Source organism: Neovison vison, chromosome 1 (genome assembly GCF_020171115.1).
Source record: "Neovison vison isolate M4711 chromosome 1, ASM_NN_V1, whole genome shotgun sequence".
Lineage (NCBI taxonomy): Eukaryota > Metazoa > Chordata > Mammalia > Carnivora > Mustelidae > Neogale > Neogale vison.
Genome location: NC_058091.1, coordinates 259,022,524 through 259,042,771, shown reverse-complemented (window position 1 = coordinate 259,042,771; position 20,248 = coordinate 259,022,524). Strand labels below are relative to the sequence as shown.

Below are 20,248 nucleotides of genomic sequence, written 5' to 3'. Positions count from 1 at the left end.
TTTAGGTGATCCTTCTGGGGTTTACTAGCTGTGTGGTACTGGGCACATTTTCTCATTTGTAAAATGGAGTAAGAGTGCCTGCTACCCGGAGAGAGAGAACATGATATATATAACTTGCTTTCTAGGCTATGTTTAGCCATTATTAAATATTTTAATTATACTGATATATGAACATTACAGAGCAATTAGTAAAAACAATTACATTAGAAACCATGTACCAAGATGACATTTTAATGTATAGCTTTCCAGTTTCCCTTCTTTATGTGCTGCTGAAGCAAGCACCCAGTTTCTCTTCTACACACACACACACACACACACACACATTTGTAGGCAAAATATACGATAACAGTATCCTGTAGATTTTCTCTTCCAACAGTGTTGTTTTTCTCATAGTATATTGAGATCATCCTCCCATATTAGCAACATATAGAACAATACATCATTATTTGTCATTCCTACATATTCATTATCATAGTCACCCATTCCGCAAATATTTATTGAGCGCCTGTTCTGGGGGACACAGGGATCTCTTGCTTAGATGCACCATTGGATGAAACCACTTCATTGATCCCCAGGGAAGAATTATGAAAGGTGCTGATCCAGGGGATCTGTCAGAAGGGGCGTATCTTCTTGGTTTTCTGGGTTACAGACAGTATATATAATAAGATTCATATCTCTGTGGGGATGCCTGGGTGGCTCAGTCAGTTAAGCACCTGCCTTCAGCTCAGGTTGTGATCCCTGGGATTGAGCCCTGCATTGGTCTACTGCTTAGCGGGGAGCCTGCTTCTCCCTCTCCCTTGGCTGCTCCCACTGCTTGTGCTCTCTCTGCCAAATAAATAAATAAAATCTTTTAAAAGAGAGAGAGAGAGAGAATTCATATGTGTGCAGCCGGGCTGGCAGGCAGAGGTTTCAGGGCAGAGAGCGGGGAGAGGAATGAGCCAGAAAGGAAGGTCTGGCTGGTGCATTCCTTCTCCCTCCCAGATCTTTCTGTCCTCAGTAATACAGTGACTCCCTGTGGAAGGGTAAGCCCGTGTGTGGAGTTTTCAGAGACTCTTTCAGAGATTTGCTGTATAAAATGATGTTGGAGGAGATTAGATTCCTGGTGGTCACTGATCTTCATTCTCCATAAGGAAGAGGAAACAAACCACCTGGTGAAGTTTGAGGATGGGGAGGCACTGTGGCACGTGGCCTTTAGTTTCTGAAGTCTGTGCAGGGCATGGGGGGTGGTGGCGGGCTGAAGACAGCTTTGCAGGAACTTTATCCAAACTGGCACAGGTGTGCCTGAATGAAGAGCCTTCTTCCTGGAGAGAGGTCCTCATCCCCTGTGTGTCTTCTCCATTTTTCCCCCTTTGATTCTACAGTGGCTTGTGATTTTCCACAGGACTCGGGAGGTACACGGAGAATGTCAGCTTTCGAGAGAACCCTGTAGCTCACAACAGGAGGACTGGAGACCGATTTGAGGTCCCAGACTTGTCACTGACTTGGAGAATGTTATTTTGTCTTTTTCAGCCTCAGTTTCCCCTTCTGGGAAATGGAGATAACAGTAGTGTTTTCTGAGCACTCATTCCTATCAGGATCTGTGCTACATGCTCCTAAAACATGATATTCTTTAACCTAACCAACAATCTGGACAGTTGCTACTGTTATCCCCACTTCTCAGATAAAGATACTGAGACTCAGGGGCACCTGGGTGGCTCCTTCGGTTAAGTGTCTGACTCTTTTATTTTTTTTTTTTTTTAAAGATTTATTTATTTATTATTTGACAGACAGAAATCACAAAGAGGCAGAGAGGCAGGCAGAGAGAGAGGAGAAAGCAGGCTCTCCGCCGAGCAGAGAGCCCGATGCGGGACCCGATCCCAGGACCCTGGGATTAGGGCCCGAGCCGAAGGCAGAGGCTTTAACCCACTGAGCCACCGAGGCGCCCCTGTCTGACTCTTGATTTTAGCTCAGGTCATGGTCATGAGATCAAACCGTGCCTGGGGCTCTACACTCAGCAGGGAGTCTGCTTCTCTTTCTCTCCCTCTGCCCCTCTCCCCTGACCTCAGTCACATTCTCTCTCTCTCTCTCTCTCTCTCCCCCCCCAAATAAATAAATCTTTAAAAAAGAAAGGGGGGTGTGGGACACCTGGATGGCTCAGTCAGTTAGGCATTCAACTCTAGATTTTGGCTTATGCATGATCTCAGGGTCATAAGATCAAGCCCCGCATCAGGCTCTCTGCACTCAGCATGGAGCCTCGCTTGAGGTTCTCTCTCTCCCTTTCCCTCTGCTCCATCCCCCCAACCTCTCTAAAAAAAATTAAAAATAAAAAACTGAAGCTCAAAGAGATTAAGTTGCCAAACCCACACACCACCCTAAGGGATGCTTACTGAATCCTTCCTCTATGGAGCAGAGTCTGTTGCATATCCTAGATCCCTCTGGCTTCATCCTCATCGACTCCCACAATACAACAGTGAATTACTGCCTGACGGAAGCTTTTGGATTCTCATTTATTCAGTCAGGAGGTACTTTTCGCAGCCTACCTGACTTGGATATATGATGGCACATGAACTTACTGCCTCTTGTCCGCAGGGGCCCTTTTAGTGTTTCTTTCTCCCCCCATATATTTTTAAGTCTGACTTGGAGTGGGTATAGAAAAGGAGATTGCACAGCATAAGAGAGGGTAGTTTCCCGAGGCCTGGAGGGAAGGTCTTCATTAGAACGCTGAGACCCCATCCAGTTCTTTCTCTTCCTCTCCTGTTGTACCTCAGCTTGCCACTCTCTCCAAAGAGTAATGAAACAGAGCCTTCTGGTCTTCCAGGATTGGGAGGGGGTGGGAACACACAGGAGAGGGAGAACATCTGAATATGTATTTTAAGCAGAGTCCGCAATGGGAGAAACCAAAGGCTTTCCGGAGGGGCTGCTCAGGCCTACGGGCTCTTTGTGTGGGTTGGTGGCTTTCTGCACTGGCTGAAATGTTTGACTGATGGCTTGTGCTCTTTTCCAGGCTTCACAGCCCTTAATTCATTTGGTTGGATGATTTGTCTTCTCACTTAGCCACCAAGTGGGTAATTACCACCACTGCCCACCAAAATGGGGTCTTAGAGTGTGGTTATTACTAAAAAGATCGGTTTGGTCTGGATTGTTTAGGGAAGGGCAGTGGTGGGTGTAGGCATTTGGGGACCTGCTCAGCAGGAAAATAAATACTTCTTTTGGCCAAACTCATAGGGATAAGACATCTGCTATTCTAGATGCTGCTGTAAGCCAGCTTTCCAGAGGACAAGTGGGCATGACAAATATGGGGTAGACCCCGAATGAATAATGGGGGTGGGGTGGGCAGTTAAGTTGCAGATGAAGGAGCTAGAGCGGGCTAGAGTCTGAGTCCAGAAACAAGACTTGACGTTTGAACCCTTTTCCTCAAACCCCCCTAGAGATCCAGCAACAGAGGCCCAAAGAAGGAAGATGACTTGGTCAAATCATTTCCAAATTTGTGGCAAAGCTGGGACCAGAATGCAGATTCCCCACCTCCCTCCTGGGTGATCTAATCCAGTCACCTTCCTGGGACAACAGGGACCATGGGGACAGCAGAGCCGGAGCCAGGGCGAAGTCTGTGGCTCTGTCGGGCCAGCCCAGAAGAGCAGGGAGGCTGACAGAAGCAAGGAGTTGCAGGGTCTTGGGGACTGTGGGCTGATGGAGTCTGTTTCTCCTCTCCCTTGCCAGGTACACCAAACCGCTCACCTTTGCTGACTGCATTAGTGATGAGTTGCCGCTAGGATGGGAAGAGGCGTATGACCCGCAGGTTGGAGATTACTTCATAGACCACAATACCAGTAAGTTCCTGGCCAGCCTCCCTTCCCCTTCCTGCACCCTATCCCTCTACCTCTACACCCACCCCCTTCCCCAAGTCTGAAAGAGCTGCCGGCAAAGGCTCTTAAAGCCAGATTGTGTTTTGTTTTATGTGGAGTTAGATAGAGATGTCGATGTGGATATAGATAGATAATGTATGCTTGTACAAAATAACCATTTAGAAAGGTTTTAAATAGAATCTAAAACTCTCCCCCCTTGCAACCCAGCTCCCCAGTTTTGCAGAAGCAAGCCACTGCTAATAATTTCTTGTGTATCATTCCGGAAGTGTTCCAGTTGTATGTTTGTGTGTACATACATCTATTCTTTTGTTTTTTTCTTTTTTTAATATAACTCCATTTTTGGTGCCTACAATTTTTTTTTTTCCCATGTGAGGCAGATGTGTCATTGTCATTGCCAGGCCATTTTGGAGCCAGAACCCCAGCATGTCCCTAGCAGCATGCGCATGCCTGTCTCTGTAGTGGACAGGCATCAGTGTGTGTCTCTGGCCCATCATACTGGTCAGCCCACCCTCACTTTGTGCCCGTGATCCAAGTATCCTGATCCAGAGTGCACATTCCTAGTGTCTCTGTCTCTGGGACTGTGCTGGAGGGACGGATTGAGAAAGGGACAAGAAAGGGACAGGCATATTGGCTGGCAGGTAGAGGAACTCAGGTCACCGTCCCCCCCCCCAAGCCAGGGAGAGTTGTTGTGTGTTTGGGATTCATCGTGTCCTCTGAGATCTGCTGCCCCATTTGTCCAAGGCCTGTCTCACTCTCAACTTCTGAAGTGTAGGATTCCCTTTGTCCTTTCAGGCCAGAGGAAAATGGGCTGAAATGGGATATGCCTGGCCAAGCCTGAAGGCTGAGAATAGGGTAGGAAATGCTAATAGCCCCTGGTCACTGAACATACATCCTGTGCCTTGTGTTCAGCGAGGCCCCAGACAGGCGTCATCTCGTTTCATCCTCCCAGCTCCCCTGTGGGGTGTTAGGAGGAATATCCCCATCTTAGACATAGAACTTAGAAGTCGTAACTGGCTGCTTAACACTCTGAGCGAAAATGCGGTACAGCTGGGATTTGAACTGGTACCAGGGAGGCAAGTTGTGCCTCCCCATTCATTTCCTCCTCGGGTTTCCACTAGCACCCGGCCGGGCTCTATTGTCCCGCTCATCACTTGGCGGTATGACCATTTGCCTGTTATAAAGCAGGGCAGTATCTCATTCATTGCTCCATTCCCAGGCTTGTGTTTGGTAAGGCACATAGTAGGTGTGCACTTGACCTTTGTTAAATAGCATGACTATTTAACATGACTGAGTGAATGAATGAGCCAACTTCATTGAAGAGTTTCTGAGGGACAGCTAATGGCATTAATTGCTTTTTGGGGGGTAGCAGAGGTTTTTTATTAGCACTCATGATTGCATGCTGGATAATGAGAAGTAAATATGCCTAATTGAGTGTGTGTGGGGAATGAGGTTAATGTTTGGAGGGCTGCACAGTATGCTGGGTTAAACACTGATGTATAGGGGCCCTAACCAATTCTCTCCTTGTGTCTAATTGCTGAGTTCATCCCCGTCGTTAAAATCTGATGGCGAGAGCGGGATTTTACAGTACTCTGGGAGTTACAGGAGAAATAGGAGGGAGGAAGGAGTAGCAGGCACTGCAGAATTTATTCTTGAGAGGATGAGGGCTGAAATGGGGTGTATGGGCAGGTGAGAAAAAGGGGGCCACCATAAGAAGAATTCTGCCTGAGAGTTTTACCAGCTCTCAGGCTAGCAGGTGTCTTTTGCTTTGAACTTGTTCTCCTTGGAGGGAAGACACCACCTCTGCAGAAGGAGCCAGGGGTGGAAGTGGTGTGACTGTGACCCTCCAGGAGGCCAAGGCATTCAGAGCCGTGGACTTGGACCAGTCCTCCATGTGTGTATTGTTCATGGACGGAAATTACCTTCTTGAGTTATAGACCCAATAGAATGGTACAAGTTAAATCTACTATCCAACATTCATTCATTCAGCAAATATTCACTGACCACCTGTCATGTTCCAGGCACTGTTCTCACAACTTGGGATTCATGAAGAGTTGCAGAATGGCAGTGATTCTTGCTCTTAGCTGAAACCCAAGAGTCGGAAGCTTAATGGACTGTACCATGCAGGGGCCTCTTATTTGTCATTTTTAATGCATCAAATTAGATGGAGTGATACATGTTAACACATAAAACAAATGCACCATAATTGCCCTCATTGCTGGCCTTTTGTGTTATTTCCATTTATTTGTTATAAATAAATAAAACCGAAGGGAGAATCCTTATTCATACTGCTTCTCTCCTTTGTGATAATTTCCTTTATATTTCCAAATACAGGGTCACTAAGTGAAAGGTCGTGAAAATTTTTTGAGACTTCTGGTCCATATTCCTAGGTTGATAAGTATTTCCAGAAAACTGTAGCAGTCTGTATTGCCACAGGCATCAAGGGTACTGTTTTCCTCATACCTTGATCAGTATGGGGTTATTTTCATTTCTTTATTATTTGATAAATTCTTCATAAGTTGAAACTGTTACTTCCCTACTTTTCATTTGCATTGTAACAAGGTTGGGCATTCTCCAGATGTTCAGCTGTTTTTAAGAGGATTGTTAAAGCCCTTGGAGAATACAGTAGTGTTAGCCCGTGGGTGGGTGTGTGGTGTATGTTGAAAGTGGGTGTGTGGTGTGTGGAGGAGGTGGGGGGGTGGAATGCAGAGTTCGGGAGTGTGGAGAACGTGTGGAATGTGTTTGCAGGTTGAGGTTGGGAGCATGAGAGAGGATAGAGAAGGGGTTCTCAATCATGGTTTCACTCAGTCGGCTAAATGTTTGTTGGCAGTAGCTGCCTTTTGGGGAGAAAGAGGATGGGGAATGCTGTTTTATGTAGTCAACTTTGTAACCTGCTGAGTGATTAAACTGTGTCCATGTATAGCTTTAATAAAAAGGAAAACTGAGGGACGCCTGGGTGGCTCAGTTGGTTGGATGACTGCCTTCGGCTCAGGGCGTGATCCTGAAGTCCCTGGATCGAGTCCCGCATCAGGCTCCCAGCTCCATGGGGAGTCTGCTTCGCTCTCTGACCTTCTCCTCGCTCGTGCTCTCTCTCACTGTCTCTCTCTCTCAAATAAATAAATAAAATCTTTAAAAAAAAAAAAAAAAAAAAGGAAAACTGAAAAGTAGCTAGACAAGGTGATGTGAAAGATCCTGCCGGAGTGTAAAGGTATCTGTTTGGGTTTGATGGGCTTAGGGAAGGGAAGTATGAGTAGAAGAGGCTGGGCCTGGGAGGACCCCCTCAGAGTAAGACAATTCAGGACTAATTTAGGATTAACAGCTTTTAACACAATTCCATAGAACCCCCTGCGCACTTTTGAAAAACCCAGTGTTCTAAAGGACAGTTTTTTCAACAGTTGCTGGTTCAGCTGGCCCACATGGAAAAAAGTACACCTCCACTTCTGTCCCTACCTCACACCATACATAAAAATAAACTCAAAATGACCATAGACCCAAACATAAAAGGGAGAGCTAGAAAAGAGCTAAAAGAAAGCATAGGAGGAAAATTTTCAAGATTCGAAGGTAAGCAAAGATTTTTTTTTTTGGACAAGACCCGAAAAACACTCACTATAAATGGAGCTTCATCGAATTTAAACCTGTATTGTTAAAAGACACCATTAAGAAACTGGAAAGGCAAGCCACAGATAAGGAAAAGATATTTACAACACTGACATCTGACACAGGACCCATATCAAGAATATATAGAGAACTCTTAAATCTTACAACTCAATAGTAAGAAGCCCAGCCACCCAATTAAAAATACAAGCAAGAGATTTTAAAAAGACACTTCCCTAAAGATGTACCAATGGCCAATAAACACATAAAAGTATGCCTTCAGCATCAGTCCTTAGGGCAACGCAAATTAAAGACGACAGGGAGGTACCACTCATACCCACTGTAATGGCTAGAATGAAAAAGATGAACAGTGCCAGTCGTTGGTGAGGATGTGGAGGAACTGGAACTCTAATACATTAGGGGTGAGAATGTCGATCAGAACCAACATTGTGGGAACTAATTTGCCAGTTTCTTATAAAATTCAGTATATACTTGCCATACAACCCAGCTGGATAGTTTTACCTGGGGGAGATGCAAACAGATGCCCATATAAAGACTTGTGCATGCATGTTCATTAAAGCTATTCCTAATAATCCACAACTAGAGGGGTGGCTCAGTCATTTAAGCATCTGCCCCTTGATTTTGGCTCAGGTCATGAACTCAGGGCTCTGGGATCAAGCCCTGCATCAAGCCCTGAGCATCAGGCCCCATGTTCAGTGGGGAGTCTATTTGAGAATTCTTTGTCTCCCTCTCCTTCTGCCCCCTTCCTGCTCGTGTGTGTGTGCTTTCCTTCTCTCTCTCTCTCTCTCTCAAAATAAATAAATCTAGTTTAAAAAATCCCAAACTAGAGGGGGGCCTGGGTGGCTCAGAGGGTTGGGCCTCTGCCTTCAGAGGCCTTCAACTCGGATCATGAACCCAGGGTCCTGGGTTCGAGCCCCGCATTGGGCGCTCTGCTCAGCGGGGAGCCTGCTTCTCCCCCACCCCGCCTGCCTGCTTGTGATCTCTTTCTCTTTCTCTCTCTCTCTGTTAAATAAATAAATAAAATCTCTTTTTTAAAAAGAATAAATAAATAAAAAATAAAAATCCCAAACTAGAAACAACTTAAAAGTTTATCAAAAAGTGAATTATGATAAGTTCATAGAATATTATTCATTGAGGTGCCTGGGTGGCTCAGACGGTTAAGCATCTGCCTTCAGGTCATGATCTCAGGGTCTTGGGATCGAACCCCACATCAGGGCTCCCAGCTCAGCAGGGAGCCTGCTTCTCCCTCTCCTCCCTGCTTGTGCTCTCTGTCACTCTCTCTGTCTCTCTCTCTCAAATAAATAAAATCTTTTTTTTTTTTAAGATTTTATTTATTTATTTGACAGAGAGAGATCACAAGTAGGCAGACAGGCAGGCAGAGAGAGAGGAGGAAGCAGGCTCCCCGCTGAGCAGAGAGCCCGATGCGGGACTCGATCCCAGGACCCTGAGATCATGACCTGAGCCAAAGGCAGCAGCTTAACCCACTGAGCCACCCAGGCGCCCCTCAAATAAATAAAATCTTTCAAAAATATATTTATTCAGCAATACTAAGAAACAGGTCAGCGATAAAAACAACATAAATGAGGGGCACCTAGGTGGCTCAGTCGTTAGGCATCTGCCCTTGGCTTGGGTCATGATCCTAGGGTCCTCAGAGCCCCACATCAGGCTCCCTGCCTGGCATGATGCCCGCTTCTCCCTCTCCCATTCCCCCTGCTTATGTTCCCTCTCTCGCAGTCTCTCTCTCTCTGTCAAAAAAATAAAATAAAATCTTAAAAAAAAAAAAAAACAAACCCAAACAAACCATAAATGAGTCTCAAAAGCCTTAGACTGAGCAAGAGAAGCAAGGCCCAGGGAGCACACGCTGTAGGGGGTCCATTGATACCAAGTTATAAACAGGCAGAAGCAGAGGGAGGAGGAGGTGGAGGGCTACTGGGAAAAAGAGTACAGGGATTGTTAGGGCAAAGGGAATGTTTTACACATGATTCAAGCAGTGGTTTATGATGTACACGTTTGTCAAAACATAGTGAACTATATACGCTTCAAAAGCCTGCACTTCATTGTATTTAAATGATGGCTTAGTAAAGTCGATTGAAGCAGTGTACTGATGCCTTCTTCTTACTGCAGACCAATTAAATGGAAGTCTCTGGGGTAATCCCAGTGTGCAACCAGGCTGAAACCAGTATTCTGATGTGGGGTTGTGTGTTGTTTGTCTGTGTGTGCATTCATCTATCTGTGTTGGTTTCTACTGCCAGAGAGCCTGGGCCACCAAAAATGGTAGCCAAGCCAGACTTCAGTGGAGGCTGTCCTGTTTGTTTGTATTCCAAGGAGTAGAGCCTCGGCCACAGGGCAGGCACTGGAGGGAGGGCTCACCCGGGGGGCCCCTAGCTGTTTGTCCAGGGCCCAGCATTTCAGCGAGCGCTCTGGTGGGTGATCCGCGCTGGAACTCAGCATCACACCAGCCAGCCTTGCCTGCCGGCCTCAGTGACCACTCAGCCCATCTGTGTTGGCACCTCTTAGAGAGTGGTTTCCACCTTTGGTGACACATTGGAATTATTTGACAAGCTTTGCAAATTGCTGTTGACTCATTCCCACCCCACAGAGATTCTGATCTAAAACCTGGGCATCAGGAGTGTTAATATATCGTGGAATGATTCTCATGTCGCAGTCAGGGCTTCTCAGGCATGTCTGCGTTTTAGAGTCACCTGGGGAAGCTTTTCCAACTCTCAGTGCCTGGCTCCCACTCCGAGAAATTCCCATGTAAGTGTTCTGGGGCAGAGTTCTGGCTTTTTTGTGTTTTTGGTTTTTGTAGCTCCTCGACTGAGTCTACTACACTGTCAAGACCCAAAATTACTGGATGAAGTATGGACATTTTTTTTTTTAAAGCAGTTTTGCTGAGAATCTGGGGAAGAGGCACTTTCATAGGCTGTTCATTAGAATAAAAATCGATACAACATTTTGGAAGGTAATTTGGTTGTATCTTCCCTCTAATAAGAAATATATCCTGCAGAATTATCACAGAAGTTCATAAAATTATGTTTTTAACAATTGTCACTACAGTATTGATTGTGGTAGCAAAAGAACTGAAAACAATCCCAAATGTTTTCCCAATAGTGGTCTGGGAAACCACTAACACCTACCAGAAGTCAAGCCTAATGCCATACCGTAGAATACTATACAACTATTTAAATGGTCGAAGTAGATTAAAAAAAATTTTTTTAAAATAAATAAAAACAGCAATAAAATTAAAATAATAAATAACAAAAAAGCTGTTACATCTGTACCCACAAAGAAAGATGAACATGATATATCATTTGCAGATTACAGACTAGCAGACAGGACATGGGGCCATGTTGCACTAAAAATAAATTAGTGCATATGGACACATATGTATCAACCGATTTATGTATCATCAGAAGACAGTGTCTCCTAGTGTGTGAGACTCCTAGCAGCAGTTACCTCCGAGGAGCAGGATTAGACACATGGAAATTCTCACTTCCTACTTGATAAATTTGCAGTGGTAGAATTGTGAGATTTTCCTTTTTTGTGTTTTTCAGTATTTTTCCTCAAAAATGTAGATTTTTAAAAGTTACAAACTTTAGAAAACATCTCCAGCCTGGCCGAGACCAGCTGTTTCTTTTCTGTGTCTTTTCTCAGCTAGAGATCTGAGGCTAGTGCTCGAGGGGCACTCAGCAGCCGCTGAATCTGAGGGAGTCCACATCTACTGATGGGACATGGGGCTCAGCTTTTTTTTTTTTTTTTAAGATTTTATTTCTTTAATTGACAGAGAGAGAGAGCACGCAAGTAGGCAGAGTGGCAGAGGGAGAGGGAGAAGCATTCTCCCCACTGAGCAGAGAACCGATGTGGGGCTTGATCCTGAGACTCCGGGATCATGATCTGAACCAAAGTCAGATGCTTAACTGACTGAGCCACCCAGGCACCCCAGGGCCCAGCTTTATAAATACGTCCCTTCTTAATCTTTTCTTGCAGATGTTCCTCCTCCGTTCTTGGTGGAAATGTTGCAAAGCTTTTCTTAGGAGAAGCAATCTTGTGGCTCCTGCCAGCAACCTTCAGACCTGGTTTTCTTTCCCAGAAAAAGGGAGGAGGAAGAGCTAAAGGTATTGCTATTTGTGGACAGTTTAAAAACTGGTCCCACGGGGCGCCTGGGTGGCTCAGTGGGTTAAAGCCTCTGCCTTCAGCTCAGGTCATGATCTCAGGGTCCTGGGATCGAGCCCCCCATCGGGCTCTCTGCTTAGCAGAGAGCCTGCTTCCCTTCCTCTCTCTGTGCCTGCCTCTCTGCCTACTTGTGCTCTCTGTCTGTCAAGTGAATAGATAAAATCTTTAGAAAAAATATCAGCATGCTCTTAAAAAAAAAAACAAAAACTGGTCCCAGAAAATAGTTTGAGCTTTACTCTCAACCATTGTTTATTTACTTTACCTGGGCAGAAGAGCTGTACGGCTTCCTAGGAAGCAGGGAGGCAGGGCCCATTAGTCTCTTTAGTAATTATAGGAGTAGATTCGGAGAGGTTAAGCAGCCTGCTCATTGTAACACAGCATTTATTGGCAGGAATGAAAACTTAACCCTGCTGCCTTTTTTTTTTTTAAGATTTTAGTTATTTATTTAATAAATATCTAAGAAATAAATATTTAATTAATTAATTAATTTATTTAAAGATTTTATTTATGTATTTATTTGAGGGAGAGAGAGAGCATGCAAGCAATGGGGAGGGGCAGACAGAGAGGGAGAGAGAGAACCGCAAGCAAACTCGAACTGATCACAGAGCCCAATGTGGGGCCCAATGTGGGGCTCCATCTTACAACCAGAGATCAGACCTGAGCTGAAATAAAGAGTCAGGTGTTTAACTGACTGAGCCCTGCCCCCCCACCTCCCTGTCCCAGGCACCCTGGCCCTGCTGCTTCTGAAATCATTCTCCCTATCCCTTCTTGCTTTCATTGGCCCTGCTCGGGAGAAATGAGAGCTGTAAGGCCTGCAAAAGGTGGCATAAACTCAAATCCCCCAGGAGTCAGATTCATGACACAAATGAATGAAGCGGACCAACAGACTGATGGACAGCACGGGTCTGCGGCCAACTGTGGCCTCAGCGTGGCTGGATCTTCTGAGAAACCAGACACTAGGATTCTAATGTGTTGATCTCCCCATTTTTACATGCTAGTTACCAGCTCACAATTAGTGAAACACTTAGGGTTAAGCAACACCTGTGTGTGTACTGGCTGGATTCACCACATGGTCCTAATGGTACCATTTCCAGTGTGTCAGCCCCTCCAAGCCCCACCCACCACTGGGAGCTCTCTGGAGGGTTGGCAGGTGATGGGCACTGATTCTTTGACATTGATGTGACCTCTTTCGTGTCTGCTCAGCTGCCAGCTGTCCCTTTTTAAAAATGTCTATCTTTTGGGGTTTTGACTTTTTTTCCAAATGATCGTTGTACCTACTTACTCTATACATCTTTTTTTTTTTTTTAAAAAGAATGAAGAAAAAAATCCTACTACCAAGACATCTCTACTCTCGACAACATACTAAGTTTTCTCCTAATCTTTTTAACAATGTATGTATTATTTGAATAATCATGAAATTCTCTATGCAGTTTACCCCCTGTACTTCCACTTGCCTGTCAGAGGCTCCTTTCCACTTCATCCATATTTCTTCGAAGACACTTTAGTGGCTGTGGCAGTGGATTATGTAAAATACAGCAGACCTATTTGGCCAGTTCTTTTCCATGTGACCTTGAGCAAGTTATTTGATCTGTATCTAGATTTTCTCTTTTGAGTAGCGGGGGTTATAACAGAATCTGCTCTTTAGGGTTGGTGTAAGGCCAGTGTGGGTAAAGAGATATAAAGTAGTTAGAACAGTGCTTGGCATTCAATTAATGTGAAATAAGTGCTAGTTATTATTCTCATTTATTATTATTATTATTATTATCCTGATTTGGTACAAGTGCATCTTTACCTGACTCCTTTATTATATTTAATAGTAAATTACTATGGGAGAATTATTGATCTAAGGGTGTTCACATTCTCTTAATTTGCATAGTCAGTCCTCTTCTAAGTTTGTTCTAATTTACATTTCCAGTAGGGAGTGAGGTCCCTATTTTTTCACAATCTCTAAGATATTATTTATTTTTCTTTACTCCACCAAAACAGTTGACCTTAAGCTTCTCTAATGTCCTTCAGCCTCTGTCTAGATTAGAACGCAAACCTGTTTACACAGGTGTAAAATTAGCCTCACCATCAGGAGACAAGCTGGTATCTCGCACTGTCCTTCTCCTGGCTGTTCTGAGATGGCTTGACTTTGGGTATGGAAATTGATTCTGGTTTATTTTGTATTTGCTTGTTTAATCCAAGTGGAGAGTCACTGTTGTTTAATAGATAAGTTTAACCCATCTGCTTTCTATTGTGATTTCTACTTACTGCGTTTTTTGATTTCTGGAAGTGGATTCCACAGGCCACCGAGCCAGCAAGACATTTGTGAGGTGCTGATCTGGGTGTTTGGGGTCTGTTCCAGAAACCACCCAGATCGAGGACCCCCGGGTACAATGGCGGCGGGAGCAGGAGCACATGCTGAAGGATTACCTGGTGGTGGCCCAGGAGGCCTTGAGCGCGCAGAAGGAGATCTACCAGGTGAAGCAGCAGCGCCTGGAGCTCGCGCAGCAGGAGTACCAGCAGCTACATGCCGTCTGGGAGCACAAGCTGGGCTCCCAGGTCAGCTGTGAGTACCTCCCCCACCCGCGCCCCGCCAGCACCCCTGCCAAGAGCCGGGAGCGGCTGTGCTCCGTCCAGCCTGGCTTGCCTCCCAGTGCTTCCCGTCTCCTTCCATCCCTGCTTCTGCTGCAAACCACGGTCCTCTCCTACCGCCCTCTCCGATGCCTTTCCTGCTCCTGCTTGTGCCTCTCAGTGATTCATGGGCCATTGTCATTCCATTGCTTTCATCTGTCTGCAGTCATCTCCAGCTGTACCAACTGCTGGTTGGGCAACAGAGCTCCTCACCGAAAGGGGTGTGGGGAGTAGGGAGTTCATCCTTAATGGATGGAGTTTCAAGTGGGGCAGATGAAAAAGTTCTGGAGATGGATAGTGGTGATGGTTGCACAGCCGTATAAATGTACATAATGCCCCTGAACTGGACATTTAAAAATGCTTCAAGTGGTGAATTTTATGTTCTGTCATATTTTAGCACAATTAAAAAAAAAAAAACCTTCAGTGGCTTCCTGTCTTTCCTTCCATGGCCTACACTGCCCTTAGTGATCAGGCCCCTGCCCGCCACACCCACCTCAGCTCTCGCAGCCACTCCCTGCACCTCGGGCTCATTCATGAGGCTCCAGAGCCCCCTACTCTGCTCCCCCAGCCTGCCCTGCATCTTTCCGCCTCAGGGCCTTTGCTCTTGCTGCACCCCTGCCTAAAATGCTCTTCCGTCTGTCCATTTGCACAGCTGGCTCCCTCTAACCCTTCCGGTTTCACCCTGCTGGTCTCCTTCTTCCTGTCAGCTCTGAGAGGCTCGCTTCTGACAACTGCCTCCACAGACCCCCTTCCCCCGAGTTAGCCTCTGCAATGGCTCTCTGTTTATTCCCTTCATAGCGTGTGTCACGAGACGTCTGCTTACATGTCTGTGTTACCTCACTCTGTCGAGGTGGGGCTCCTGTCTCCTGGGCTTATGCTGGTATGTCCAGGAGAACGGGCATGCAGGGTCCCCATCCTTCATTCCCAGGGCGCTGCCAGATCAGTATCTGTACGGGAGCCCACTCACCTCTTGCTCTGTGTTGGAGTTTTTTTTTTTAATCTCTTACCACTATTTCTAATAACCGTTCCTTCCCCACGTTTATTGAGTGCTGGATACATGTGGGGCTGAACTTGCTGTTTCACTGAATCCTCACTACAGCCCTGCGTAGATAACGAAACAGGTTAGAGGGGTCTGTGACACGCGCAGGGTCTTAGAGCTAGAGAGAGGCAGCGGTAAGTTGTAAACCCAGCCCCTCTGTCCCTCCAGCATTCTTACTATGGGCCAAGGGCAGCATTAGGCCATGCTGGTGGGATGGCCATGGCTTGGCTGGGTCACTGGACACTTCTCCTGTGTGAAGTCCACACTCTGAGAAGTTCATTGCACCCGGGGGAACAAAACCTGCCCAGTTCCTCCCTGTCCCAGCCCTGCCCTTTTCCTTGGTGACCCGAGCAAACCCCCAGCATCTCGGATTGTGGAAGAGAACTTCATTATACACATTAGCTTTTTCAAGGTCAAGTAATATCCGAGAGACTATCCTGAGCATTTTAGCACTTAATCTGTTTTAGGCAGCTCAGGCGGCTGTGACAAAATCTCATCGACTAGGTGGCTTAAACAACAGAAGTGTTTTTTCCCATAGTTCTGGAGACTTGGGTGTCCAAGATCGGGGTGTCAGCATGGTCTGGTTCTGGTGGCAGATGGCTGTCTTCTCACTGTGTCGTCACCTAGCAGAGAGACAGAGACAGCATGCTGTCTCGTGTCTCTTCTTGTACAGTCACTAACCCATCAGGAAAGCCCCACCCTGGTGACCTCATCTAAACCGAATCCTCTCTCAAAGGCCCATCTTTAAACACTGTCCCATTGGGGGTTGGGGCTTCAACATACAGATTACGGGGGCAAAGGACAGAATTCAGTCTGTAGCATTACCTTTGCCACAGCCCTAGTAGGGAGATACTGTTGTCCCCAGTGAAACTCGGGTTTGAAGAGGTAGGGTCATTTTTTTCTCTCTGAAGTCCTACAGTCTGATAAGTGACAAGTGTGTATAAAAGCAAAACTTCCTAGTTTTGCTACGGGACAGGATGCTTTTTACATGGACCCAAATGATCACCCCACAAACCACTTCGTAATTTGAGAGAGTCAACTGTTATTTTCGCACGGGAGAGAGCTGCAGCCACTGCCTTACACAGGTGTAAAATTAGCCTCACCATCAGGAGACGAGCTGGTACCTCGCACTGTCTGATATGAAGCAGTAAGAACGGCATGGAGGGTTCTTGACAAAAACGCTGGCCACCGATCAAATCATCAGGACGCAGCCAGACAGACCTATAACATGGACTATCCTATAGGATAATCAGCCTGGACTCTGTAGCGGTTAAAAAAAAAACCCTGAAAAACCAGAAAAAGGGGAAATTATCCTAGACTTGAAACAAACAAACAAAAAAGCTATGGAGGCATAAACCAGATTAAATGTCTGCAGACTAATTAGACCCTGGATTGGGGTAGGGGGTAGGAAGCAGCCATAGAAGATGTTCTCAGGCATTTGGAAGGTTGTCTTCAGTGCGATCATCACGTTGCGACTATTATAGGAGAATGTCCTTGTTCCGAAGACATGCATAGAGCATCCTGTTTGCAGCTTCATTTCAAAAAAGCAGGAACGAAAAGAAACAACGGTGCCATCAGTGTAAGGGAGCTGATCAGTAGCTGCCGATGACACACGGGCGGCTTTGAATAGGGTAAACTTTGATTTTGGGTCACCATTTTTAATCATCATTCATTCGTTGAGGGCTTGCTACAAACGAGGTGACCTACTGAAAGAACTGGAATGGACTGAGGGATGGGTAGAACAAATGTGGGAAAATGTTAAAAATTGGTGGACCTCTAGGTAAAGGAGGACATAATTATATTATTCTTTCAAATTCTCTGTATGTATAGTTTTCAGAATAAAAGTTCAGGGTGGGGAAAAGAGCCAAATGGGCAGGAAAAATGCATTCCCACAGAGAAACCTGCGGTGGGAAAAGGAAGTTATTGGACTGTGAAGTCAGAGGGCCTGGGTTCAAATCTCCATTCCACGGTTACTCTGTCCTCTTGGAAAACATGCTTCACATCTCTTTACACTTGAGATTCCTTCTGTTTAAATATGGAATATTAATAGTCCCCTCATCTCCTGGGCCCATGTCAGAGTTTCTCAGCCTCAGTACTGCCTACATTTGGGGCCAGATAAATCTTTATTGTAGGGGCTGTCCCGTGTATTGTGGGATGTTTAGCAGCACATCTGGTCTCTACCCACTAGATGCTGGTAGTAGCCCTCCACCACAGGTTGGAACAACCAAAGATATCTGCAGACATTGCCAAATGTATTCTAGGGGGTGCAGAAATACCTCAGCCAAAAACCAATGGTATAGGTAAAACAATACCTTTAGAACATATTAATGGCTCAATATTCTTCTTAGCAGGAAACACTTCACATAATATTTTGAGAGTGTGGACTCTGGAGCTGGACTGCCTGGGCTCAAATCCAGGGTATGCAACTCACCAGCCATGTAACCTTGTCCAAGTTATGTCACTTTGCTCTGCCTCAAATTCTTCATCTATAAAATTGACATAATAATGGTATCACCTTCATTGAGGTGTTATGGGGCTTAAATTTATTAACAGATATAAAGTACTTTGAATAGTACTTGTCATATTCTTAAGCTCTCAATAAATAATAATTATTTGATAATTATTAGTTCATTGGCATTGAAATGATGAAAAATTTTAATAGTCCTATTTATTCTTATTTTAGCCAATAAGAATAAATACATGATCAGTGGTAGGAAGTAATGATATAGTCCTATCATTTGACTCTTGGATGTTCCCAAGAGCTCCACCAAGTCCAAAGGCACCACTGATTTGAATGTTAAAGAACTTCCATAGGAAGTGACTAGGGTCATCTCAGGTAACTAGATCTGAGATCCAAACCAGCCAGGAGTTGGGGTGTCTCCAGCCCAAGCATCCTAGTTAAAGTGTTATGACTTTCTTTGGGCTTTATAAGCCAGGTCTGCCTTCCAAGTCAAACTCTGCACCATGTTGCTGAACTGGTGAGATCACATGCCTTGCTTCTAACTCAGATGTCCTGCCCAGGCTTGTGAGAGTCTTGCCACCTGGCCTTGGCTGCAGTGGGGCCTGGCCATGGGTGGGCCCCTGCCCTGGGAACGGAGACCTTGTTGTCAACTCTCATGCAGTCTCTAGCTCCACAGAGAAGGAGAAGAGCACTAACATTTAATGTGTACCTATTATATTCCTGCAGGGCAATATGATGGGCATTCCACATATGTTACCTAAAGTAACCTTCCCTCTCTGAACAATCCTACAAAATACTGTCATTCCCATTTTACACATCAGAAAACTGAGGCCCAGAGAGGGGAAGGAGCTGCTCTAAGGTCACACCAGTAAAAAGTGGCAGAGCTAGCCTTCATACCCAGGAGTATCTGACCTCAAAAACACTTCTCTTAATGCAAATCATCCAGTCAAATGCTAAGGTTCTTATGTTACATTTGGGTCTTCCTGTCCTCTGAAAGATGGGAACTCAGGAAAGCTGGGTTCTTTGGACCTCATCACATTCCTTCTTCTCTCTAGGCCATGGTCTCCCATGTGAAAAATAAATCATTGGGAACCTAGCAGTTAGAAATGCCATTTTAACCAGCCACCTAATCTCACTCACTCCTGAAACAAAGGAAATATCAAATAAGAGATTTTTTTTTGAAGAGTGCATGTACAAAGAGAGAGAGACCTGGAGAAAAAAGAGCAACAATAAGATGTGGAAGCTGGAAATTAAATGAGCAGGTGACAGCCTGTCTGATAGACCCAAGAAAAGAGAATACGGTCACAAGGAACACCAGCACTCTGGTCCATGCAGATCACTGGCAAAAGCCGTGGAGAGAAGAAGGCCTGAAATAAAGATGATTGGATGAAAGCTGTTTTATGAGAAGGACTACCAGATCTCCTCCCCAAATTGGCTCAGCCCATCCCCAGCCTGGCGAAAGACTGGAGAGGTTTTTTTTGTTTTTTGGTTTTTTTCCCCCCAAAAATAAATATTCTCTGGACTATGGGATATAAGGCAAGTTCAAAGCTGGGGTGAATCACAATGAAAAGTGAGACATGAACATGGACACACAGGATTTAAGACCTCAGCTTACATGCACCACTTCGTTCCCCAGAATGGTGCCAAGCTCTTCCTGCCTAGGCTGGACAGGAGCAGAAGCTGAGGAATCTGACCAGAGAGAAGAGATGTGAAGACGTTCTGGATGAAACAATCCAGTCTGGGGCACCTGGGTGGCTCAGTGGGTTAAAGCCTTTGCCTTTGGCTCAGGTTGTGATCCCAGGGTCCTGGGATCGAGTCCCACATCGGGCTCTCTGCTCAGCGGAGAGGCTGCTTCCCTCTCTCTTTTCTGCCTGCCTCTCTGCCTACTTGTCATCTGTCTCTCTGTCAAATGAATAAATAAAATCTTAAAAAAAGAAAGAAAGAAAGAAAGAAACAATCTAGCCAAAGCATGTACCACGTAGCCCACGGTAAACAAACTCCACCTTGTTCTGGTTTTGGGGCCCCATTCTTAAATGTGAGCAGACAGCTAAGATTTTATAAATCTGAGGAAAGCCTCTGGCATGAAAAATAGATGAAAACAGTGTTCATAGCAACAACAGCCACAGTCGCCAAACTCTGGAAGAAGCCAAGATGCCCTTCAACAGACAAATGGATAAAGAAGATGTGGTCCATGTACAGAATGGATTACTCAGCCATCAGAAAGGATGAATACCCAACCTTTGCATCAACATGGATGGAACTGGAGGAGATTATGCTGAATGAAATAAGTCAAGCAGAGAAAGACAGTTATCATATGGTTTCACTTACTTGTGGAACATAAGGAATAGCATGGAGGACATTAGGAGAAGGAAAGGAAAAATGAAGGGGGGGCGGAAATTGGAGTGGGAGATGAACCATGAGAGACTATGGACTCTGGGAATCAAACTGAGGGCTCTAGAGGGGAGGAAGGAGTGGGTGAGCCTGGTTTAGGTATTAAGGAGGGCA

At 45.4% G+C, this 20,248-nt stretch overlaps 1 protein-coding gene across 3 annotated transcripts in view; it reads left to right on the top strand.

The window, feature by feature from the left end:
* Positions 1-20,248, top strand: part of WWC1 (WW and C2 domain containing 1) — a 151,646-nt gene that overhangs the window by 68,981 nt on the left and 62,417 nt on the right. For 2 of the 3 annotated variants that reach the window (XM_044229821.1, XM_044229814.1), the window contains exons 2-3: positions 3,697-3,806; positions 13,975-14,178. In XM_044229821.1, the coding sequence (XP_044085756.1) occupies positions 3,697-3,806; positions 13,975-14,178 (314 nt within the window). Of the gene's footprint in view, positions 1-3,696; positions 3,807-13,974; positions 14,179-20,248 lie in introns of those variants that run through there. The other variant, XM_044229830.1, reaches the window with a different exon arrangement.